Source organism: Arvicola amphibius, chromosome 9 (genome assembly GCF_903992535.2).
Source record: "Arvicola amphibius chromosome 9, mArvAmp1.2, whole genome shotgun sequence".
NCBI lineage: Eukaryota > Metazoa > Chordata > Mammalia > Rodentia > Cricetidae > Arvicola > Arvicola amphibius.
The window spans coordinates 53,433,500-53,460,680 of record NC_052055.2 but is presented as its reverse complement, the minus strand read 5'-3'; the positions used below and the strand labels follow the sequence as shown (position 1 = coordinate 53,460,680).

General features: G+C 42.0%; 1 protein-coding gene across 1 annotated transcript in view; it reads left to right on the top strand.

The window, feature by feature from the left end:
• The window catches only part of Nell2 (neural EGFL like 2), a 304,209-nt gene that overhangs the window by 180,767 nt on the left and 96,261 nt on the right, over positions 1-27,181 (top strand). Inside the window, 1 exon segment of the mRNA XM_038342735.1 lies at positions 4,152-4,277. Coding sequence (XP_038198663.1) covers positions 4,152-4,277 — 126 coding nt within the window.

Here is a 27,181-nt window from a genome sequence, read left to right as displayed (position 1 = left end):
CCTATAGTTCTGTGTCTAGGGTTTCAGCCTCATGAGCTCTCCCACTTCCATCTTAACAGGTCTGTTGGTGTCGTTCAGATCCTGTTTAGGCAGCCATGTGGATGGTGCTTAATGAATGCAACCTCTCTTGCTTTTGGTTCTTAAAATCTTTCAACCCCATTTTCTGTTAGTCAGTTGGCACAGAGCTTCATAAGATCTCTTGTTCTCTGCATTTTGATTGGTTGTGGTTTTCCATAATTTTCTGCTTCTGTTGCAAAGGGAAGCTTCTTTGATGAGGGGTGAGAACTACACTTACATGTGGATATAAGGACCAATAATTAAGAATGTTTTCATTTTCATTTAGTTCCAGGAAATATTTTTATTTCTTTCTTGATTTCTTCTTTGACCCAGAAACGATTCAGTAGTGAGTTGTTTAATATTCACGAGTTTGTGTATTTACTAGGTGTTTGTTTGCTGTCAATTTTAGGTTGCATTGTTGTCAGATGGGATGTGCAGAGTTAGTTTAATCTTTGAAAAATTGTTTAGATTTGGTTTTTGTCCCATAATATGATCTCTTTTAGAGAAGCTTCTGTGTTCTGCTGAGTAGGATGTATATTCTTTGGTGTTTGGGTGGAATGCTCTTTTGGCATCTATGAAGTCTGTTTGATATGTGTTGTTATTTTTTTTCTGATATCTCTCCCTTTTTTTCTGTCCAGATGACCTGTGTATTGGAGAAACCAGGGTATTGAAATCACCTACTATTAATGGGTTGATGTCAACCTGTGTCTTTAAATCCATTAGTTCACTTTTTATGAAACTGGGCACACTAGAATTTGGCAGATAAACCTTTAGAATAGAAGTGTTTTTCTGATTAATTACTCCCTTTGATTACGATGCAGTGTCAGTCTTTAAATCTTCTAGTAAGTTTGAACTTGAGTTCTTATTTTTTGGGTCATTTCTTAGGGTACTAACACCTTGCTTCCTGGTGCTGCCTGGCTGGAATACTTTTGCCTGTCCTTTTCCTCTAAAGTAGTCACTAACTTTAAAGATAAGATACATTTCTTGAAGACAATAAATACTTGAATTTTGTTTCTTGATCCATTCAGTCATCTTGTGTCCTTTGACCGAATAATTAAGAGTGCCAATATTTAAAGTTATTATTGAAAGTTGTGTGTTGATTACAGTCATGTGCTGTTGACTTTTACTTTCGTTGTTTGTGTTCTTGGTGTTGCTTTGTCTTTCAGGGATTATAGCTTTGGTTTTATTTCTATAGTCTCTGCTATGCTCATTCTTTTCTTCAGCATCAAATATTGCTTTCTGAGTTTTCCTTAGATTTGGTTTGTTGGATATAAATTATTTTAGATATTTTGTACTGTGAAAAATTTTGTTTTCCTCCTTTAACTATATCAGATAGTTTTGCTGGGCATATTAATCTAGCTTGATTGTCATGGTCTTTTTGGAGTAAGAATGCATTTTTCTAGCCTTTTCTGGATTTCAAAGTTGTCATTGAAAAACCAGTTGTTATTCTAAATGGTTTTCCTTTGTAAGTGCTTGTGCTTTTTCCTTGCTATTTTCAATAATTTTATTTGTTCTGTGTACTTAGTGTTTTAACAATGAATATGCCATACAGTTTCTATTCTGGTCTTGGCTACTTGATGTTCTCTGTTCTTCGTGAATCTGTATGGGTATGTCTCTCCTTAGTCTGGTGAAATTGACTCCTATGATCTTGTATAAGATCTGATCTAGGACGTTAACCTGCAATTCTTCTCCTTCATCTATTCTTGTAATGTAATGGGGCCTGTTCATTGGATCCAATATTTCTTATATGTTTATTTTCTGTGTTTTTAATAAAAATTCATGTTTTTTCATTTTGACTAGATCCTGTGATTTAGGTTCACGTCCTGGCATTCCATCTTCTGCTTGCTTCATTGTACGTGTAAGGTGTTCCCTTGAGTTTTCTAATTGAGTTATTGAGCTTTTAAATTTCATCTTTGCTTCAGCTTTAGTCCTTTTTCATCTTTCTGTCTCTTTATTGAATTTTGGAATAGAGTTATTGCCTTGATGTCTCATATTGTTTGAATTTGTGAAATGAAATTTGAATATGTGAACTTCTTATGCTAGTTCTATGCCTCATATGATTAGATCAAGTTTGGTTAGAACACAGGATGTGTGGACCAGGTTGGGCAGAAATGTTGTGTATGACTTAGGTAGAATAAAATCAGGTGGACACAGACTGGCTGGCATTCACGATATGAATCTTGGTCCAATCCTAGAGTTGGTAGGTAGATATGGTGTTTGGGGGTGGGAGGCTAATATAGGGGAGGATTAGGCAGATTGACCCTGGGGAAGAATATGCAGGACTGCCTTAGAGGAAATGTTCAGTGTGCTATGAAAGGGACCTGTTGGTTCTAGGAAGGAATGGGAATACCAGAGGAAGTCTAGAGCTTGGTACAGACAGGGGTGGCCAGACTAGGCCAAGGCACTGAATGTAGGACTTGGACTAGATCTGGGGATTTGGAGAGGTTGCAGGAGGGAAGGATCAGATAGCTAAACCCTGGTGAAGGATGCTTAAAATCTGACTTGGTGGAGAGACTTACCTAGTGTTTATAATTTTTACCTGATGCATTAATGCAAAGGAATTATTCATATTAATAGTATATCAAGTAATAATTTATATATGAATTTATTATATAATACTTAAATCTGGTTGAATGTGTTTATATTTTAAAATAGTTATCATTTTCTTTGTGGTAAAAATTTTCAACATAATTTATATTTCTTAAATATTATTGTCATCAGTAGGGATACAGTGAAGCAAGCCAATAGAATTACTTTGTCCTATCTAACTATAGCTTTAATCCATTGATCAGCATTTTCTGGACTCTCTGAATGTGGCTGACAATTGGGGCAGACTGAGAAGCCAATGATAATGACACTGGGATTTGTCTCTACTGCATGTACTGTCTTTTTGGGATCCTATTCTATTTGGATGCATACCTTCCTAAGCCTGGATGGAGGGGGGAGGACCTTGGACTTCCCACAGGGCACAGTGCCCTCTTTTAGGACTGTACGGGGGCAGGAGGGGAGGGTGAGTGCGGGAGCGGAAGGGTAAAGATAGGAAGGGAGGAAGTGGAAATTTTGAATAGTATTACTTATAAAGCAATAAAAATAAATAAAAAACCACTTTCTTACTCCTTCCAGTTTTGCCTGATAACTCCATTATGTTCTCAACTTTTCTTTATTCCTTTATCTTTTTGTCCCGGATTCATTCCATTTTCCCAGTCATGGGGATTAGTGGTACTTGCTTGAACCCTAGCTTTTACACAGTGCTGGGCATAGAACTTAGTTCCTCATGTTTGTGCACCAGGTACCTTCTTGACTGAGCCATCTCCTCAGTTCAAAGTAAAGGATCTCAACAGCAAGTTTTTGACACGTGCTTTAGGTTCCATGTAGAGCGGGTACGATTAAATAAGGAGATTTTATTGTTAGAATTCACCTTCTTCGCCTTTCCCACCCCTGCTTATTGTGTCTTAATGTCTCTAAGCCTTTATACTTAAAGTAAGAATTATCATGTATGATATTTTATATTCTAGTACTTCATAATTTCTCTTCTGATTCTGGTCTCCATATTGTAATCCTGTCTGCGTTCAGACACTTAGTAGGGTAGCTGTAGCTCTGTTAGTATCTCTAATAAACTGCTGTTCTTGGATTCTTACTTTCAAGTGAAGTCCATCACGTTCTGTGTACAGTGAATACTTTATTTACCTCCTTCAAGGCCTCCCCAAGGTGCACAGAAGAGCCAGTGAGTTAAAGGCAACACTTGCTCGGCTCAGTGACTAAGATTTCAAGATGCTCAGGCAGCCTGATTTGCTCTTTCTGACTCATTTTATCAAACACGATTAGATGAATGCACTAAGGATTTCAAAAGCTGTTCATAACGATATAAGTCGAAACTGGCAGGCCCTTTTGAAACTGCAGCAAGAAATGCTGATAAAAGCTCACATGCTTTCCATCCTGTGAACATCAAACATTCTTATTAAAGGAGATAGTTTTGAATGCTCTTTCAAAATGCAGTTCAATTAGTTGCTATTTCTCTCTTCTTGCCAAAGAAAATTATTAGAAAATTCTGGAGTATTGGCCACCATTGACCTTTGACCTATTTTCCTTTGTAGACATTGACGAGTGTGCTGAAGGGCGCCATTACTGCCGCGAGAACACCATGTGTGTGAACACACCTGGTTCTTTTATGTGCATCTGTAAAACTGGGTACATCAGGATCGACGATTACTCATGTACAGGTAAGTGCTGCCTACTTGAAAGAGTATTTCCTGTCTTGGGTTCACTTTGTCTTAAATTTCTAAGAAGTATGTCATAAATGTTTCCTCATAACAACAACAACAAAAAATCCATTGCATCTTGATTTGGCATTTAGCAGTGATTCTTCCCTGAAGAAGAGAATACTTGGTATTGCATGAACTTTACTTAGGAGATATGAAAAAATGTTTACAAGTCTTTTAGGGCATTAGCAACAGACCAGGTTACAGTTATAGCCAATTCTTGCTTAGGGAACCTGAGAGTTTATTTGGCCTATTGAGGCGTGATTGAAAGATTATTCACCTGAGCGTGGGTGATCCTAAAACAGCTAGATTACTGAGACATCTCACTGCAGCATGCATGTTCCCCATGGCTGTATAGATAAAACTCCCTCTCAGCTACAATTTCACACTCATACACTCTGGCACCTCCCAAGAGCAGCTGTACGTTACTCTGCATCTGGAATAGAAGCATATAAAGCTAGAATGGGGGTGCGGAAAAGACTGGCTGGATTATCAGGCGTGGATCCAGTGACCTAATCTCGAGGGTCTCGAGCCTCACACACAGCTTCTCTGAGTCGGGTAGCAATGGATGTTGTCCTTGAAGGGAAACAGTCGGTGACACTCTTCCTTCTGCTCGAACATTCTTTCTGCCCCTTCTTCCATGATGCTCTCTGAGTCTTGAAGGGAACAATATTGATATTTTGCTATTTTCTCTGCTTATGGGCGTCGGGACACTATGCTACAACAAAAAAAACCAATAATTTATTTCTGGAATTTGATAGACTAAAAGTGTGTACACTAACCACCATTCACTGCAGGAAGTGTCTCTGCTCCTCTGACCAAGGCTGACAGCCGCAATAATCCTGTCAACATAAACACCAATGTTTCACGAGCAATTTGATAGTAACATCATAGTCATTAAACAAAAAAAAAAAGGAGCAATAATAACTACAAAAACTAACCCAAACAACAACTACAAAAAAGTAGAATCTTCCTGACTCTGGCCTGTGACTCCCTAGACGTGGGTGGCTTGTCACTCAATTTACCCTGCCAGGTGTGCATTTGCTCCTGTAGGAATTTGAACAAACCTCAAATCCATATAGAGTATAGTTGCTTGCACTCTTAGCACTCATGCCGTTCTAATACCACATGGTTCCCTTCCCTGTTATGCTCACAGCATTCCACAAAGATCCATAGTGAGGTCGGTCCATTGGCGCCAGTTCTCTCCCAGCAGTCCTGGCACTACGTGAGCTAGCCAGCAAGGCAGACACTTCTGACTCAGTCCGCCTTGGAGTCTCCACATCCCATATCCAGAGTATACAGTATTTTCAGCAGTACGATCTCACCCTTTAGTTCCAGTAGTGAGAACCAACAGTCATGTTGAGATGGTCCATATTGCTTGGGGAGCCTCGGGGCTCCCAGGCCAAAAGGTGATGGGCAGGCAGTTCACCCCAGTGCTGAATTTCGTGGCTTCTGGGGGTATTCTTTGTCCCATTACACAAGTTTCTTTCTTTACCTTTTAGTTATTATAACATTTATGGCAGGCTGGTGTGGGGTTTTCTCATCGCCATATCTGCACCTTACCTTACAGTGTCCTGAAGAATGTTGTAATGGTTATTGTAGTGGTTCATAGGCATCATAAACGGGAGAACTGTTGCTTGTGTCCTTTTGGAAGCTTTCATTGTGCCTTCTGGTACCATGCAGGTATTGCTCATAGAGGAGACATTCGGGTGAGTTTCAGCTCAGGGGGCCTTGGGCTCTGTGTCAGAAATACATGGTATTTTCACCAATAGGTACTTCCCACCTCTGGTGTCTGCCAAGAGCAATAGCAACATCTCATATGCTTTGGGAGCCTCTTGTACCAGCCTGAGCAAGAACTCAAAGACATCTTCTTCTGTCTGGTGTTGGGGTTTTTGTTAGGTGGTCTTTAGCACTTGGAGGGTGTTTTTCAAGCAGAGGGATGGCAACATCTCTGAAGACTCACTGTCATCCATTCCAAGAAAGAAACAGTTGGAGTCACCAAACCATATCATTTTAGCCTTCTACTGTCTGCTGTCCCCATGTGCTGGCTTAGAGGCCAGCATGAAAGAAAATATTTTCATATCTTTTTTCTGATTGCAATTTTTATCTGCTAACATTCTTTTTAGACAGAGAGCCCAGCCTCAATTGCATAACTTAAGTAGGGACATCCTAAGAATGACTTCTGCCACTCCCTTACAGTCCTGACCCCTTTCAGATTCAGCATGCTCTTTGGTTCACCTCTGATTCTCAGGATGCCCCCTTGTGCCTTTGGCAGACTGCATTTATTAAAGATGCACATTACCTCATAAGACACAGAAAAAGGTGCCCCATAGGGATTTTTCCCACACATTTTTCATGTTAGACAACTCATCCTCAGTTGCATGTCTTACCAATTGTATCAGAAACACCATTGTACTAAACATATTAAGAAGAAACACCATTCTCTACTGTGTAGAGAAGGACAACATGCATATTACCCCACTGACACTCTAGCCTCAGACTGTTGAGCTTCATCCTTCACAGCAGGGACAACACAACTCTTCCTCCCAGTTTCTTCTTTGGCTCGGCCATGTTCCCGTATTGTACTGAAATTTTATTGGTCTGTGCTCACAAATATCTACTAACCCAGGGGAACGGAAGCAACAGACAGAGCAACAGTTCCATCCAAGTCTAGCCTGGTTCCCCAGGCTTACTACAGCAGTAAAGATGAGGGGTTACCTACAGAAGCACAGCTATGTCAGTGAAAAGTCTCACCCCAACTCAGACGATGACTTTCCCTTGGCTACATAGATAGCGTCTCACTTCAGGTTCCCTTTCATACTTTATACAATCTATCACTTCCTGAGACCTATCTGGGGCAGGGGAAGGAAGTGCCTGGAAGCTCAGGTGACAGTATATCCCTTCTGATGGGGGAGCCTCAGCTGACCCAAGCTTGTGGGTATCCTGTGGGTGTCACTGCTGCTCTCATTAAGGCAACCATGACTGTAAAGCTCGGGGACACGGTCGACAGCACCTGGTTGCTCAGGAGAGCTTTTATGCTCCATATTAGGACATGAAGAGCTGAAGAATCAAGTCAAGATTATACTAAGTATATACTTAAATGTTTTTCTCTCTCAAGTCTTGTGTGAATTACTAAGGCCACTTGAAGAAACAGCCCCTAAATGATACTTTATGTAGTGGAAGAACGATTGCATAAATATTTTGTGATGGTTTTCAAAAAAAGGTTCTTCAGTGTCTGTTCAGTGTCTGAGAGGCAGGAAAGCAGCCATCAACAGCTTCCATACCTTGGTGAGAGACAGTGAACTTACCTTGACAGGTCCCTTATGCCTTGGTGAGAGACAGACAGTGAGCTTACCTTGACGGGTCCCTTATGCTGGTTTTCTGAAATGTCATTCCCTTCAGTATCACACCAAGGCCTGCTCAGGGATGCCGTAAGAATGTTTGTAGTATCTGATGCTAGTCTGTGAATTACTACACCTGCATATGAAAAAAAAATGGTGCAAGATTAGCTTTACCACCACAGGGCCGGAGGGAAGCTGAAAATGAAGTGAGACTTTCTTTGGAGTCTACCTTGTGATCAGATGATTCATAAAAATAGCAAAAGTAGCTAAAATCATAAAGTTGGACGGCACCTGAAAATGTGTTCTTGTCTTCTAATCTCTCCCCCAATCACATATTCTTCATTAGATAAAATGATGCTATACATAATTTATAGAATTCTCAGAGAAGAGGAGTCTACCATAGTCCTTGGCAAAAATCTGAATCTATAATAGCAAAGATACTCTCTAATACTTCTGACTAATGTGCCATTTCATGTATTTGTGTAATTGTCCACCCAACGTTGTTACTACAGTGACCACACTGTGCACAAAATGCTATTCTATGTACCAGAGCAGAGGGAGCTCATCCTTGAAATCATATTGTTTGCATAAAACACAGATGAAAAGTGACGTCTCTTTCCATGGGACCTAACTAAATCCATCTCGCAGGTACAAAGGTATTTAAGAGAAAGGACAGTGGGTTTGCAAATTCCTGTTCTTTGGTCAGTCCAACCTAGACATTTACAAACTATGGGAACAAGTCCCCTTTTCCTTAGTTAAACTGTTAAGCAGAGCAAGTTGTGAAGCATTTTGAAAGAGATGGTTTTTAACATAAAAATAATACATCAGAAGTCCCTGTAAATAATGGGGAATAGATTCCACAACTTACTATATTAATGATGTCAATAAATATTAATTTCATGTTAATATTTAACCAGAAAAACTAAGGTCCATCCTGCTGCACCTAAGAGAATACAGCTGAAGATGATTTTGTTCAGTTGAGTCTGGTTTGGTTTGGTTTTTCGAGACAGGGTTTCTCTGTGTAACAGATCTCACTGTCTTGGAACTACCTCTTGTAGACTAGGGTGGCCTTTAACTCACAGAGATACACTTGCTCTGACTCTGCTTACTGAGTGCTGGGATCAAAGGCCTGTGCTACCACTGCCCAGAGTCAAAGATGCACTTCTTAAAACCAAGAGTTCCAGTCGTTTTTGATGGATCTGATGATGTGCCCTCAGACACTTAGGACAGCTTCATGTCTGTTTATCCTGTGCAGCGATTCCCTGCTTTTCTTGTAACAATACAAGCATATTCCAGGGCTTAAGTAAGAGGCCCACACAGATGTTTCCCGGGGCAGCTGCTTCCATTGCTTCATTTCTGGTCTGAGTCCATGTGGGTTGCATGCCTAGCTGCAGTGGGTTGCAAGCCTAGCTGCAGCGAATCCACCGATACCTATACCCCATTATGGTACACTTCTTGTGTTGTCTTTCCCTCTCTCGCTGCATGCCTTTTCGGGATGAAACCTCACCAAGTACTGTTTGCTTCTGACCACTGAGGGGAATTTTCCCCTTTCAGTTTCAGAGTTTCTCAGGATATGGACCAAGTGTCTCTTCAGCAGAATGCAGAAGAGAGCTGAGATCATTTTCGGAAAAGCTGCTTAGGTTAAGGCTTTTGTGCTGATTAGAGAGGAGCCAAGACTTTAACAGTCTGGCAGAGAACAGGAACATATTTCCTTAATGAGGCTCTGGCTTTTCCAACTAATCCATTTTCCTCTGCTTCCTTTACAGAGGAGAAACGTTTCTGGCCCTTACATTCCCATCTACTCTATCTGAGTCTATCAGTTTAAGAGCTTATAGCTGTACCCAAAAGCTGGATTTCTGGGGGTGGAGGTGGATGTGTGGCTTATATTTTTACCTAGGATATTGAAAACATTGTCAAGGCGGTCCCTAACAGCCTCCCTCCAGTTGTGAGCCTCGGCGCTAGGGCTCACAGATGAACCTCCTCTGTCAGATTGCCTTGCGCCTACATCCATCTGGCACAGTCCGTTAAGAGACACAGTAAGATCTGAGTCGGACTCAGTTTCTCTGGTAATGTTGTACTTGTGTCTCTGAGAGTAGTGGATGAGCCCCTCCTGCTGTACCTGAAGCCTTTGAGGCCCTGCAGAATCTTCTTCCCTCCCCGCATTTGTGGCTGATTCCCAAAGTTTTCTCTCCTTCACTTCTTGTGCCCGTCATTGTAAATATGTTTTATACCTGTGTTTTTCTCTCTCTTGAACTGTTGAAGATTCTGTGGCCAAACACAATTGGCATTTTCAACGATGCTCAAAAGACCCTTAGAACTAAAGTTTTAGTCTCAACTAAAAATTCATCACAGACATTTAAAGTAAACTTCAAGAGCAATACATCGACTTTTTAGCATCCAGGTCTAACGGATACAGGAAGCTTTTCATGCTTTTTAAACCTTACTCTGCTGGTCCGGCAGTTTGGTGCGCTAGCGTAACTGCTTCCCATGGTTGGTAGAGTTGCGCATGCTTAAAATGCAAGTGCTTTGAACTAGGTGTTCTCCATACTGCTAAGGTTGGTGGACAATCTTTCCCAAGCTCCCAACTTTCTCGAATGAGGAAGTTGAAGCTTCCTGACATTTGCTGCCTACCTGCTGTTCCATAGTGAGTGGCAAAGCAAAGCAATAAAAAGGCCTAGGCATCCTTAGCGTTGATTAGTCATCATTTGTCTATTTGTCAATAGTTTGGAAATAAATAAAGAGAAAAGTTTCATATTTTATGTAGACATACACTATTCAATTTGTACCGTCCAATAATTAAACTTTCTTGTAGACTTTTTTGGCTCATTAGCTCCAACTGCAAGAGAAACCTCCCAGTCCCCACCTCGCACACAGTCATAATCTGTCATGAACAGAACTGTTCTCTTGGCCTCCAGCAGCCACTACTCCTTGACCATTTTTACAAATACTGCAGCAGCAAAAACGTCTATGAGCTAATTAACATACTTTATTTCTAAGGAGATCGTATCATACCCCTAATTAATGATTTGTAATTTCTTCCCTTTCCACGTCCATTAAGGAAGAAAAATTGGTTAAACTGACAAGGAAAGGGGTGAGGAGGAGGGAGGGGCACAAGGGAAATGCAAGAGGAGGAGATAAAAGGAAGGAGAAGAAAAAACGAAAAAGAAAGGAGAGAACTGGAGAGGAGAAGGGGGAAGAGACAGGCTTTGCATTTTGTGACTCAAAACATTTAAAGCTCATTCTTCAGGTTCTTTGCAATGTGACGTTTTTATGCATTGATTTTATTTTTTAAAATCTTGATTACTCTTCTGAACAAAAATGTCTCTCTTTGTCACTTGTTTGGATAACTCTAGAATCTCTACTGGCAGTGTCTTGTTGGTGCAGGCTGTGTGAAATAGATCAAACATAAAACATCTGATGAATAAAGATAAAATCAAGAACTTTGTATTATCAAGATAGACACCTGAGTGGAAGGCATGTGCCTCAGAGGTTCTTCGTGTGCCTGTGATTGATGGCTACAATGAGAAAGGGCTTATTTTGTGGTTGTTTGCCTGGAACCTTCCTAACACCATGTGTTTCCCTGGACTGAGAACAGGAGTGGGGGGAAAAGGGGAGGACAGGCTGAGGAAAGGAATGGGAGAGTCTTACCCAGTTTAGGGAGTAAGCTGTCCTCCTTAGGACAGCAATTGTTACACGGGAAAGGATGCCTCCCCACTTCACTGACTCACCTGACAACTTGGTTATCACAGGGGACAAAAGTGGTGCAGTGGGTACTTTGAGATGGGTGTCTGGGACGCTAGTGTTTGTATAGCCTAACTGTCCTAATGAGGAAATGATTTATTCCCCTGGGACTCTTGACTGAATGCTCTCACTGTTTACTTTTCAAATGGACCATCAATTCTCTTGTGCAGCCCTGGAACTCAGATTACATGGCACCAAAGGTTAGGATAATGGCCAAGTTGAGAGATTCTGCATTACTATCGGTGATCAGGATTGTACCGTGCGCTTACCTTTTAACTTTCTCCACTCACTTAATGTTCTCTGGAGGCTCTGTGCAGTCAGTGATGCCTTACTAACTCTTTTAGTTACCCAGAGACCTTCATTTACCCTCTGCTGACAAGAAGGGACCCTTCTCACCAAGGCCTACCTCATGCTAGTATCTTTGCTATTCTTCCTGTGATTAAATACTTGTCTTTTTTTCTCTTTTGCTTGCCAGAATGTCTGTGTACCGTGCATGTGCTCCATGCCTGCAGAGTTCAGAAGAGGTGCTGTATTCCCTGGAACTATAGTAACAGACAGCTGTGAGCCATCATATGGGTCTGGGAAGCGAGGCCTCTCGGAAAGCTGTCAGTGCTCTTAAGAGCTGAGCCGTCTCTCCAGGCCCCTAGAACAACATTTTTAAAGACACAAAAAGTAACCATAAAGGAAAATAACTGGATTTTAACCACATTAAATAGTTAGAGATCTAGTTGTACATGTGGGTGTGTGCTTATAATCAAGCATAGGATATAAATATAGATATAGGTATAGATATACTATGTAATAAATATATATACAGATATAGATGATATAGATACAGCTATAGATATGGATGATATACAGATATAGATATAGATGATATAGATACAGATACAGATGATATAAATACAGATATAGATATAGATGATATAGATATAGCTATAGCTATAGATGATATAGATACAGATATACGACAGCACAGACACAACAAATAAGTGAAGAAAGAAGGTATCTAGTAGGTGTGTTGGGACAGCCAGGTGCATACATGGAAAAATAAAATCAGGTTCATCCTTCATACCCTAGAGTATTAAATGAATATAGCAACAAATGTTAAACCTACAGAAAGGAATCATAGATATCTTTAAAACTTGGAAGCACATTTTTATTTATGATATTCATTTTATGTATATGAATGTTTTGTCTGCATGTACATATAAAGAAGGAGGAAAAAGAGGAAGAGGAGAGAGAGAGAGAGAGAGAGAACAAGCCTGATCTTAACTTAGTGAATAGTTGTGCTCTAATAGACTCCCAGGCCTCCTCAACTGAGACAGCATAAGGATCTTTGGGCCGCCAAAGAGCTCTGTCCAGATTCCTGATCAGTGTGCTTCATCTACTGTGACTATGGTTGTCCTGGGATCTGCTGCTGGCTTGGTCCATGCCACATATCTCGGCACAAAGAATCCTAGTCGACATTTGACTTTTGTTGTTGCTGATAAACCAAGTACCTTCCTTGCTCCCTTTTTCAGGGAAGTACTTAACTTTCTACAGTGTTTGCTATGCCTGTGCTCACATTCACGAAGTGACGGGGGCCCTCAGTTTCTAACATCTGACATGGTCATTACAACCGAGTCTCTAGCAGGAGCACTCAGCTCCTGTCTGCTCAGCATACTTAACCTGTTCCTATACAGACACAGTGGGGATTCCATTGTGACAGAAGTGTCTTCCCTTTCCTTTGTCACTGTGCACTCTCTACCATCTTGGATGCTTTGGTCAGTACAGACCCTGATTTACTGCTGGGAGACTGAGCCATATCTGTCCTTTCAAGGAGCTTCCATGCCTGTTTCTTACACTTCTTTATCATCTGTTAGAGAAGGTGATTTGCATAAGGCACTTAAGAATATTATTTTGCAAAGTGCCGGCAACATTGCTTTTGTTCTGCCTTTTTCTAAAAATGTTGACATTAATGCTAGTAATTTTTTGTATTAATGGACAATAATTTTATCATTGCTTTTTAAAATGACCTTTGGTGGATTTATCAAAGCTACAAGTAAGAACAAGACACACAATTCATTGTGCGCATCTGTATCGAGGTAACTACTAGTGTGTAAATGGTAAAAATGTTGAGAATTCTGGGGCAGTGACATAGAGGACAGAGGCCACAAAAAGTCCTTGTGGAGAACAATTACAGGAAGTGGAAATAGGTGTATCTGCCTTAACAAAATATCCTACATAAAGCTATTTTAGGTATGAAATGCCCAGCTCAGGGGAAACATTTAAGAGGAATTATTTGCCTTATTATTGTTGTTAGACAAGCTCTTTTCTTGAAGAAATGTTTTATTTCTCTGGGACCCTTCTGTCTCAGTGCTTTTCAATGGTTGCTTTTAAATTGAGTCATTAATTTCATAAAGTAGACAGCTTCCTTGGAAAGGTGGCCTCAGCCGTTATTACTTATTTAGCTGTCCTTACTTGGTACCTGAGAATAGGGACCTAGAAAAGACAATGAAATTCTGGTGTAAATGAAGAACATTTTCTTTGGGAGTGAAGCATCCTTTATACTTCCTAAGCTAGGGAGGTTCCCATTGTTGGGGAGACTGAGTACTGGACCAAGACTAGATGGAGGTACCTGAGACCTTTCTGGAATACACACCTGCCCAGAGTGGGAAGGAGACTACCAGAGAGTCAGTGAACTTGACTGGATCTCCAGAAGACAACTTTGATGAGTCTGGGTTCTTTCATATAGATTTATTTTCTAAGGAATCCCAACAAAGCTACTGTCGGACAATCCTATCATATGGCTTGGAGTTGCCATGACTGTTGGAAAAAAATTGTGTCTAATCACTCTATGGCTTGTTTTCTTGGAATTGAAAACTATAATAAACTTTATGTAAGATACGAAATTTAAGTTTGAAAATTTTAATCAGACAAATTTAACTTTGAAAATTCACAAATATATGACCCGAAGCAAAAACGTCTCACTTGTTTCCTGTAACTCACCATGTAGTATGATACTTTGTAGCTATGATTGAATAACCTAAAATCACAAAGGTTATGAAAGCAAATTAAAAGACTATGCCCCAGGATTACAAGAATTAATGTTGACAAACTATTTCTAAAAACTATCACCTGAGGCTAGAGATATGGCTCAGTGGGCAGGAGAGATTACTGTGCAAACATGAGGACCTGAGTTTGAATCCTTAACATGCATGCACATTAGGCATGGATGTAATACCTGTAATCCATCGTGGGGTGCAGACACAAGTGCACTCTGGAGCCCATTAGTTTGACAGCCTAGGTGAAAAATCAGGCTTCTGGTTCAGTGAGAGGAGCTTTCTCAAGGCAGTAAGACAGTGAGTCATAGAAGATACCAAATGTCTTCCCCTGGTTTCTACATACATGACCACTTATGTGCATGCCCCATATACACATATATACAACACATCTCACACATGCATACGTACATGCACACATACAACACATTGCAGATACAAGCACACGCACACACATATACATGCAGCACATCACACACAAGCACGTATACAAGTGCATGTGTGAGCACACAGAAACATATATAACACATCTCACATGTACACATATACACAACACATCATACACACTCACATGCACACACGCAATAATCACACACAAATATACATAACACATTATGTCCATGCGCACACACATACACAGAACACATCAGCACACATGCACACACACTACTAAGTGAAAACAATTATCCAGGAAGCATTCCAGGAGAGTGTGTACCACAGGGAATGGTAAGGGTTGATGTGTTGGGAACTGCAGACATTGGTAAGAAAACTTGCAAAAACTAGATCTGTCTGCACAATTAACAAGAGGCCAACTACATGCTTATCTCCTTCCTGAAACACATATGTGCATGCATCCAATTAGCGCTCAGCTCAGAAGGCAACGGGCTCAAAGGCTCAGGCAGGAGAATTGCCTTTTGGAAGATGAAAAGCTTGGAAGGAGTTTGTTCCGAGTCTGTCACTGAGTAGAGGAAGCTGCGGCGCTCAGACAGCGATTTCCAGGCCTGTCAGAGGCTCTCTGCTCTTCGCGGTGCAGCAGCCAGCCTACAGCTCCAGCCAAGCCAGCTTGATCTTCAGAGTTCCAGCGCTATGCAGCCAAGTCCACCTGCGCACTGATCACATAGATGACAGAAGAGGCCTCATTAGCAAGCCTCACCCACGTTGACTTGGTTAGTCAGGAAACCCTAATTCTCTCATCTTCTACATGGATGTATTGTTTGAATTATCTTTCAATTTTTTTTATGTGAAAAGCATAGAGTTGAAAATTCACATAGGAGATTGCAAAGATTACCCATGCTGGCAGTATAACAATAGCGGTGTCTTAGCAACAGACGCCTGTGGGGGACAGGATTGCCAGAGCTCTGGAGAAGCCTTCCTTGCCTTCTTGATTGCTGACAGATGACACTCCGTCCTACTTTTGATCATTCCCTGGCAGAGTTCGTCTTCCAGGTCAGCTGCTTCTGTAATCCTGTGGACGGTGACAGTGCCTGATCTTGTCTGCTCTCCTTCCTCAGCCCAAGGAACATGTGGTGTCACAGCTATGGCCCGCCTTAGACTGGGGGTGTGGAGATGAGGTTTGCCTTCATATCATAATTCTCATTTTTCCTGTGTTTCTGCTGGAGTGGGGCACATCCTTATGGTCTGGATGAAGAACAGGCTCTGCTGGCTGTCTTTTGTCACTTGTTTTGGTGATTAATTTTTCCTTTATATAGTTTCTGCTCCTCTTTAAGAGGTTTCCTTTTATATAACTAATGATATTTTCTTAAACATAGTACCATTGGGCTAGTTATCTACTGCAGGGTAACAAAGAGCCTCAAGCATAGCAACAAACACAGCATCTTCCAGAGCTGCTGTAGTGAGATCCTGGGCGCTGTCTAACTGAGCAGACAGCTTCAGGAGTCCTCGGGCTGCATCAGGGTGTTGGCAAGGACTGGCGAAGGCTTTGCTCCAAGTTCACCTCTTTCACTGTTGTCTGATTCATTGCCACACGGGTGGCTGAGGGTAGATCACCCTTAACTCCTCACTTCATGGAGCCTCTAATGTAATAAATATCCCCATCCACCAGATCTGCTACAGGAATGAACCTGCTGACAGGATGTCTTCGCAGTCTAAATGCAGAGCTGACACTCTGGTGCCTCCCCCATAGTCTATTGCTATTAGAAGCAAATCACTGGGTCTAGCCCACACTACGGGGGAAAGGGTCTCACAAAGACATAAATGCCAGTCCATTCACTGCTGTTCACATTGGCTGCATGGGAGAGATAACTCCCCAGTGTGCTGAGTGTGAGTAAGTAGCATCAAGCTGAATAAGAGGGAAGCTGGAGCACTGAAAGTCTATTAAGAGCTAGGTAATGAATGAGAAACTCTTAACTGTGTGCTTCTTCTATTTTCTCTCCACCGGAGCTGGGATATGGGTAGTGGTGGGGTTTTCAACCTATCTCATACATGTCCTCTAAATTAGTGCTGGGGCGCAACAAAGCATAGTCAGTAACAAGGGAGCATGCAAGGACACTCGTGACAAGGCAATGAATGACCTGAGGGGTCCCGGGTAGGGACACTGACTAGGTGACAGGAAGTTATTTGTATGGCCATCTGTGGGATAGGGAAGATTTGTCTTCTTTAGTGCAGTGATTGGAGCACGTCATCCACACTCAGGAGCAGGGCCCAGGCCTAGAAATAGTTGGCCAATGCAGATCAGACTCCATGGGGTTTTGTTTTGTTTGTTGGTTTGTGATTTTTGCACTCTTTGCTTTGTTTGGTTATTTTTTTGCCTATCTGACATTTTGTTTGTTTGTTGTGAGTTTCATTTTTGCTTTATGTTTCCCCTTTTTTTTCTTTGAGAGAGAGATAAAGTGAAGTTGGGTGGGTAGAAAGGTGGGCATATCTGTAAATAGCTGGGGGAGGGGAAAGACTATGATCAAAATATATTGTATGAAAAGGATTAAATAAAAGCATTAATTTTTATGGGGGATGGTCATTTTATGAGAGGAAGAAGTGAGAGGAAACATTTTAAGAAATAGGAAGAGTAGAGATGAAAGGTTGCTTGGTAGAATTTATCTTAGTGTGAATGGAATAGCAAGAGATGGAGCCAGTTTTGTGGAGGACGCAAAGGCATGTTTTTAGGTTTCTGAAGCACTCGCAACCCTGCAGTCCCGATGAAGGCCTGCATTGAACTGCTGAACTGCCTTTTCCTGTGCTGTTGTTTCTCTTTCTGGATAAAAATTTATTTATTTAATTGATTATACTTCCCATAACCAGTGCTGGCCTCCTTTAAAGAGGCGAGAACTTTCTTTTTCCAAAAGACCAAATATTTGTCATTCTTGGAATTCCATAAAATCTTATTTTAAGTGTGAACTAATAAAACCTCATTTTCCAAAATTTCAGAACAAAGGTGTGCTCATTAATTAACTGAGGCATGTTTTAAAAGCAGATTTGTGTGTATCTCCATCCATCCATCCATCCGTCCATCCATCCATCCATTAAATATGGAGAAGACAAAACAACAGCAGCAGAATGCAGGCCGAACGTGACTACCAGGTGGTCCATAGCCTCTTGCTAATTTAGCCGAATCAGATGACATGCCCTCTCTGACCCACTTTTCCCAATGCGCATTCTGTGGCATTTTAGCTTATTCCTGACATCTTAATTAAGTCTCTTCAATTTGAGTCCTTGCTCTCCTCTCAATTGGACATGCTCTTGGGCAATTTACCTCCTTGTCTCCACCTTGAAAATGGAATATTGCACTTATCGTGTGTTGTTTTTATGTCCATGAGAGGAAGTATGCTCCGTGCTTTGCACGAAAGATGAGCACAAGGACGTGAGCATGGTCCCTGACTCTGCCCACACCCTCATCTGCAGTCCCTGTGAATCTGGGACCTTCCCTGGCAGAGGGGCCTTTCAGACAGGAGTCAGGATAGGGACTTTGAAATAGAGAATCTCCATGGATTGCCTAGATGGGTCCACCATCATCGTGAGTCAGTAAGAGAGAATTTCTCTCAACTGTTGTCAGAGGGGACTTGTGGATTCAGAGACTCCCAGGGCCACATAGCCCAGCTGAAGGTGAAGGTGAAGAGGGGTGGAGCAGGAGGAGGGATGGGGGCAGGAGGAGGGGTGGGGGCAGGAGGAGGGGTGGGAGTAGGAGGAGGGGTGGGGGCAGGAGGAGGGGTGGGAGCAGGAGGAGGGGTGGGGGCAGGAGGAGGGGTGGGGGCAGGAGGAGGGGTGGGGGCAAAAGGAGGGGTGGGGGCAGGAGGAGGGGTGGGGGCAGGAGGAGGAGTGGGGGCAAAAGGAGGGGTGGGGGCAGGAGGAGGGCAGGCCTCAGGTGCAGGGGAGAGCCAGAAGCAGCCTCTGCCCTCAGCCACAGAATCATAGTCCTGCTGTGCACTCTGACTTCGGAAAAGCCAACCTGGGTGGATTCCTATCCTGCACAACTGCAGAAGCCTGTGCTATTTTAAGTCGTTGATTTTTAATTGCTGTAATGGGAATAAGATAAAATGGAAGTAAAAGCTGGCACACTGTTCTTATAGCTAGAACTGTTGAGTTGTCTGCAGCTGGATTGTAAAGGGTGCTCCACTCTCTGATTGTTGAGGAGAGCTGGTAATTCAGGAGTAAGTGTGTTGTCTGCAGTAGAGTTGGAGGCATTGTCTAACAAGGGGAGGGGCTAATATTTATGCTCAGACTCCTTACTTTCATGATTAGGTAGCTTTTGACATATTTGATTTTTCTCTATAAGCTAAGTGCTTATTATTCCTAAGACAGGTTCTGTTTAGCTTCTAGAAGCACAAATACACAACAATCACCTAGAAACACACCTTGAGTTTACCTCAACCACAGGAAATTAAAGGAGAATCAGAGAGCATTTCTTACCTTCCCTCTTTTAAAGGGATTCATAACTTAATAACTAGGCAGACTGCATAGTAACACTGTTTCTAGATATGCGGTGTTACAGGGATTGCATGCAGTCTTCAGGTGGAACCCAGGGCTTAAGGGTACACTTTTAATTCAGGAAGGATCCGTGCCAGCAATGCTCCATCTGAGCCACAAATCATGGACCTGTGGGCCACAGCTGGCTTTCAGTGGAGATTTATTTGACTTTGGGGGCATTTTAATGATTCAGCACTCACACAGTCAGACGATTTCATTCTAAACCTGGATTTTCAGCCAGATCTTCAGAGTGTCCTCCATTAGTTACTTCTGGCTCTGTGTTGCTGCACTGCAGCAGAGAGGACACAGTGACAGCTTACCTGCAAGTCCTTCCCCTCACTCTAGTCCCTGAGACTAAGGGCTTCCACATACAAGGCTGATGTACAGAGAATGCCAGCGGGCCTGTAGCCAGGCAGCCTTGCCCACTGACCTGACCTATGCAACACGCGATTCATAGACAATTAGGGATATGTTCAACCTAAATTCATGGAGCTCTAACTACAGAAACAGGGTCAAAGGGCTGGATTTTGACTAAGTCATGTCTCTGACAAATCCTACAGTGGCAGAAATAAACATCAGGAGAATTACTAGACATTAATGACTTTGGAGTCTATCTGTTTCCATTTTTCCTAAAAATTATGAGACTGTCTCCAGTTCAGTCAGCAAAGTGTTTTTTATGAAAGGTTGAAGACGAGTTTAAACCCAACACCGTATAAAACGCAGGGCACAGTGGGAGTACATGCCTGTGATTCCAGTACTGCACAAGCGGAGACAGGAAGATTGTGTGTGTGTGTGTGTGTGTGTGTGTGTGTTTGTGGGTCTTGCAAACCAACTAGTCTCGTTGCTTGGGCTTGGGAAGGTCCAGGCTAACCTGAGAATCTATCTTAAAATAAAGTGCCTGGCTTCTCAGAAACGACATCCACAGTTGACTTCTGGCCTTATATACACCCTCACACATATGCACATACGCCTGTACACACAGATGTGCCTCCCTGGGGACATGCACACAAAACTCAACATAAAACCCTTCTATTTCTCCTCCTCCTTCTTTTGTTGTTTTGGTGATTTTAGATAGGGTCTCACTGTGTAGCTCTGGCTGGCTAGGAACTCACTCTGTAGACCACATGGGGATCAAATTCAGAGAGTTACCTGCCTCTGCCTCCTGAGTGCTGGGATTAATGACATGAGGCACCAGCTGTTCCTATCTCCCTCATGACAAACACTTAAAATGCTAAAAACGGAGGTTCTTCATTTGTGTCCCCAATGTAATAAAAGCCAGGGCAATCACCTGGCATCTCTGCTTCGATTTTTAATCTGTCTCCTCTTCACTGGGTCAGACTCCTGCAAAGGCAAGTTGTAAGTGTTTGTTAAGAAGGTAGAGAGGGCCAGCTTGGTGCTGCATGCCTTTAATCCCAGCACTTGAGAGGCAGAGATAGGGTGATGTCTGAATTTAAGGCCAGCCTGGTCTACTAGTGAATTTCAGACTAGCCAGGGCTACACAGAGACCCTGTCTAAAACAACCAAAACAACGGCAAAAGGAGGAGGAGGAGAAACAGAAGGAGGGGGAGGAAGAGAAGAAGGCAGGGCAGGTATGATGTTGCAGCGTTCTCTAGAAGATTGACTACTGTTCAGAGCAATACACAAATGTAAACTTTGCTATTCTCATGGTCATGGCTCAGCCAAACCTTTACTGTTCTTTTTTTTTTTTTTTTGGTTTTTCGAGACAGGGTTTCTCTGTGGCTTTGGAGCCTGTCCTGGAACTAGCTCTTGTAGACCAGGCTGGTCTTGAACTCACAGAGATCCGCCTGCCTCTGCCTCCCGAGTGCTGGGATTAAAGGCGTGCGCCACCACCGCCCGGCTACCTTTACTGTTCTTATCCAGTATGTTAGTCACTGTTCTCTTACTGCGAAGAGACACCATGACTAAGGCTACTTTATAAAAGGAAACATTTATGTGAGATTACTTAAAAGTTCAGAGGTTAGTCATTATTATTCTGACGGGGAGCATGGGGCCCTGCCGGCAGATGCTGGAGATGTAGTTGAGAGCTACATCCTGATCTGTAGGGGCAGACACTCTAGGCCTGGCATGGGTATTTGAAACCTTAAACCCCACCCCCCAGTGACACACTTCCTCCAACAAGTGCATACCTCCTATTTCTTTTAATCCTTTCAAATAGCGCCACTCTCTGGTGACAATGCCCACAAATAAATAAGCCCAAGGAGAGCACACTCTTTCCAGCCGCCATGCTCAGACAAGTTCTGCTCTCTCACTGCCTGTAACATTTCCGTTCCCCTATTGAGTTTTGTCAGCAACCTTGTGTTCCCATACCATGGATTCAGTTTCTTCTGTAGGAACTTCAGTGACTTCCCACTGCCCATCTAGTGATACACAACTTCACACTGCATTCCTGATTCCAGCTTTTTCTCTGCAGCTTCTGGGTCCTACAGATTACAGCCTGCTGCCTACTGTTTGCATATCTGCTTTCTCCTTGTTACATTATGTTATTTGAGGACATGGGTTGTACCTTTTTCTCCTCCATGTAAAAAAATAGCTCTGTCTAGTAGATGAGAAATCTGCCTCAGATAATGAATAATTTACTTAAACTCATGGAGTATATAAGTAGAGGACATTTACCAGCTAAAGACAGTGACATTGGCTGACCTCTTCTTTCGGCCTCCCTCAGAAGGGGAAGCCACGATTAGGATGACAGTGACCCCTGGCAGACTGTGTATCTCACCATCCTCAGGTTCATTTCTGTTAGGTTACAAATCAGGGTTCCTCCCTGAAGGATTTTCGTCACAGACTCCTCTCCCCGGTCCCTCATGTTTTCCTGAGCTCTCTGTGTTTCTATTGCCTTCTGATCCCTCTTAGCTAATTGGGGTGATCGTGTGCTGCTATTACATTTCCACGTTCCAGGAATGGTGTGCTTTGACCTGAGGCACCATGCTAGCTAAAAGAAGGGCTAACAGTGTTCAGCCCTCCATTTGTACTGTCACATGTAATCCTGTCACCATCGTCTACATCAGCACATCAGCACTGGTGATAGTCCCACGTGAAGGAAAGAAAGTCAAAGAAGTTTATGTAACATCTCAAATTAGTAATTGATTGCCTGACTTTGTATTCCATCTGTGTGCTAGCATGACTCTCAGATACCTGCTGAATTTCATTTCCTCTTCCAGAGAACAGAAACTAAAATAATAACCATTGTTTCATATTCTGTTCAAAATCTAGGTGAGTCAATGTTTGTAAGAACTTTATAGTAGCGGAGGGCATGCTCATTTTAAAGTATTTATTAAATGCTTTTCAAAGACACATGCTCAACACAATTATAGCTAAAATTTAAACTCTTGAAGACTTATAACCCACAAAGGGAGGTAGGAATGTATTCATTTATCATCTGCCTAATGTGGTGTTCTTCGGTGTATAGGGCCAAACTGTCTCTATGACAGCAGTCATAGCAATAATTTCAAAAGTAGACCTGCTCCATGTGCACCCTTTTATTATCATAAGACAGATAGTGAAATAATTGTGAGAATTGTTAAGCAACACACTCTGGTCATATGTCTATGTAAAATTATAAAGCAGTGGTAAATATAATGAGGGAGAAAGAGTATCATGTATTAACCGACCTGGGCTGGAGTTGTGAAATGCATGGATATTCCTATCACCTGCCAGTTCAGGAGTTTAGCCATTCATAGCCCTACCTCTTACCAGCTAGAGAACTTAGCCATGGATAGCCCTACCCCTTACCAGCTAGAGAACTTAGCCATGGATAGCCCTACCCCTTACCAGCTAGAGAACTTAGCCATGGATAGCCCTACCTCTTAACAGCTAGAGAACTTAGCCATGGATAGCCCTACCCCTTACCAGCTAGAGAACTTAGCCATGGATAGCCCTACCCCTTACCAGCTAGAGAACTTAGCCATGGATAGCCCTACCCCTTACCAGCTAGAGAACTTAGCTATGTATAGCCCTACCCCTTACCAGCTAGAGAACTTAGCCATGGATATCCCTATTCCTTGTCAGCTAGGGATCTTAACCATAGATAGACCTGTCCCTTTCCAGGAATCTGGGAATCTTAACCAGCTGCTCATCCCGCCAAGTGTTTCAGTGGATAAAATGGAGAAATCGCACCCATCTTTATAGGATTAAAAGCAGTAGTTGTTTGTATTTCGCAGTAGCTTTAAGATGATGTTGGGTATCCAGGTAACCATGCAGTTCTACTGAATGGTAGAGTAGATTGCTGCATCCATGAAGCAGGCTGGAATTCAGAGCAAGAAATGTTTCTTTACCAGTTTTACCCATGCTTGCTTTATCTCCCCCACACATACTGCAGCTATGGACCAAGAGGTCCTCTGTTAGCCCCAACTCACTCCTCACACAGCGTTCATGTAGCTACCCAGAGGATGCCATCTCTGTCTCCCTCTCATTGTGCAAGGCTAAGTCACCATGCTGTTCTCCCTGCTCTACTGGCTTTAGCGTTCCCGCTCACCATGGCCCACCTGCTCTATACAGAAGTTACATCCAAGTTTCAGAAGTCCTCCTGGCTCACGGTGTGTTCTGATTGTCGCCTTTGGGTGGCTCTCCACCACAGTCCTTCCCATTGCCTCCCTTGCCTCTCCTGTTCTCTCCTGCCACTTGATATTCCACAGATTGTTTCACTCTCTCCATTTTCTATGGTCTCAGAATTCTCTATATTCTATTGCTTTTCCCTAGAGCACATTTCTCTCCCACACACTCGACTCATGTCCCTTGGTTTTCACTTAAATGGTGCCTTCTTTGTGTGCTCTATCCATTCACTATGGTTCTGAGTCTCTTCCTGGCCATTGCCTCTGAAAGCAAACACGCATCAAGACTTCCCTGTGCTTCTCCTACATCTTGTCCATCGTTCTCTAGCTGCTATACGTTCCACGAGGGCAGGCACCGTGCTTTCACACTGTTTCTGCTTTAGTAATTGTGAATTACTAGAGTGCCGGGGTAATTCCTAAGAATTCTTAATTTAATGTGTATGAGCAGGTATTCAGGTCCATTAATCAAGAAACATTACCCTACTGAAAGAATAAAACTGTGTGACTTTAGAACTTTAAAAAAAGAAAGAAATATATGAGGGTCTATGCATTTAAGTCTGCCTCTGCCTGTCCTGTCTGTCTGTCTCCTTTTCTTTCTCTGCTACTTTCTCTATGTATTTTTTCTGTCTCTGTATCTGTCTTTCCCTCCCTCCCCCTCTCCCTCCCTCCCTCTCTCCCTCCATCCCTCCCTCCCTTTCTCTCTCTCTTTGTGTGTCTCTGTCTCTGTCTCTCTCTCTCTCCCCCACACACACACATTCACACACACACACCTGTTTTGATACATGGTTAATATATTAGTTTGTGCTAATATGTCTTCCTCAAAAAGCTGGAACTATATTAAATGAAACTATTTCTTCTGTCGTTGCATCCAGTTCCAATACTTACCTTATTCTATGTCAGGAGATCAGGATTTCCCAACATTGGTATGTTGACTTTTTCCTTTTAGTGATGTTGTCTAGATTTTATCTCAGACTTATACAAAATTAAACACAGCTACAAGCCGTGGTGACCTCCTTTCTGTCAGTTTTCCCAGTCCTTCACTGAAGGACTTTGTGCTCTGTAAAACCTGGCCGATTTTATCTGTCATGTTCCCCTTTCAGTGCACCATGGTGACATGAGTACATTCTGGCAAGCTGTCTCGGCACAGGGCAGGAATGAGGTTGCCTCTCTTCCTGGCCTCAGAGTCAGTGATGGTGGGCTCTTTCTGTAGCAGCAGCAAATGTGAGTGCTGGACCCTTCCCAAATATGTGCCTTCCCATGGTGCTCCATTCTAGCTCCTTTCCCACAGCGCCTGGTTAGATGAGAATTCCCAGTGACTTCATTGCTGCCTCTTAGGTTAGAAGCTCTTGCCTGTGTCTCTAATTGCTTGTAAGGTATATTATTTTACGAAAGTGTAGAAGTACCATTTTTATTTTATAAAATCATGAATTTAATATCATGAATTTAATAGAGCCATGCAAGAAGAATGGATTGAGATAACATTTAACAACATAAACCCTACTGAAACATGAGACATAGCAAACATTAAAACTTAAAAGCCAAGCATTGGTAATCTAGAAATACTGCTTTCATATGAAACTTTATGTTTGGTCTTTCATATTGTTACATTTTCTTAATGCACATACTTCTTTCTGATATAGATATAATAGAGTCATGTAATGCAATAAATACAGAAAATCCTAAAGAGAAAAACCGAAGCTCCCACATCTGTCTACTAGAGATAGCTTTACTAGTTTCTGAAAAGTAAAGTTTTAATTTTTGTCTATGCAGTCAGTAATGCCCATGCCCTTCCACTTTAGACTGGAAATGTACGGTTCTACCATGTTTAGTCTCTTTAAGGAATCAGGTTTTCATAAAACTTATTATTTCAATGCAATTTCATAGGATGCCCTTCCACGTTAGCCAGTCATGTGTAGTTGCCAATTAAAGTCCTTTCCAAAATTTCGCTCTTATATGTCATATAGGATACTGGAATTGTAATCTTAAGAATTTCTTTCTTACCACACTTCTTTAAGTATGATGAGGCCAAGATTGTGATTCCTCTTGGACATTAAGTTTGTACCAATTTACATTCCCACCAGAAGTGTATTAAGAAGGCTAGTTCCCTGGATTATTGTATGCACCAACTGTATTTTGCATTCACCTGTCAGTCTAAGAGAGGCAGATAGTAGCTAGACAGACAGACAAATAGATTGGTGTAGTAGTAGATCCCCTTTGGTGCTGTCCATGTCTTTTTTAACTCTGGGAAGAGTACAGCATGAGGTCTACTCTCAGCAGATCTCAAGTGTGCAAAGAAACACATCTTGTTAGTTTGTTGACACTAGTAGGGTAGTAGACTCTAGAACTTATTTTTGTATTAGTGAGACTTCCATTCATTGAACAGCAATTTCTGTCTTTTCCCTCCTTCAAGCTCTCTCAGTTTCCACAAATTTAGCTGTTTCATAGGATTGTTTAAGTGAACTGTGTGGGCATTTTCTGGTCCTATATCCATTGGTCTTATATCCTTTGGGAATTGGTTTTTTAAATCTTTTATTATTTTGGTTGTTTGGGCTCTTGGTATTTTTTATACTTCATTCTAATAAACCATATGCATTTCTAAAATCATCACTATGTTGTATAAAATAATTTTATCAGGATAAGAATCGTATTAGAGCCCTTCTCCAGAGACCAGGCCGGGAGTCCATTCTGCCCACCACAGGTATCCACAGAGACTCAAGGTGTATGTGATGGAGAAGTGCAAAGCTCTCTTTGTTTTGAGATCTTGACTAACCACAAAATCCTGTGACTTCTATAAGGAAGGTTTTGTACCCATTTTACAGAGAAAAATAGGATGACTGCCAAATTAAGAAACCAGCCCATGGCCTGACCATGTAATGATCAAGATCATGATGACCTTCGTGGACACCAAGCCTCAGTGTCATTGTCTTGTCACCACTTACACCCCATCACTTCCCTTCCTTCTCCTTTCCACCTGATTTTACTTCGTGTTCTTTTTAGAAAAGCATCAAAACTCATGGCGGCATTTTGACCCTATGCCTAGGCTTCCACTATCATCAAGTAAGATTGGCTTGTGTCAAGTGCCAGACAGCACTATAGAAAAGATGATTCATGAAGTCATTTTGATAATTTTGTTATGAGCCAAGCAGAATTGAGTTTCACATCTAATTTTATTATTTACTCCTTGAAATATAATTATTTCTGGCATAGAATTTTGCTATGCAGGATAAGCTTGCCTGGGACTCCCAAAGTTCTGC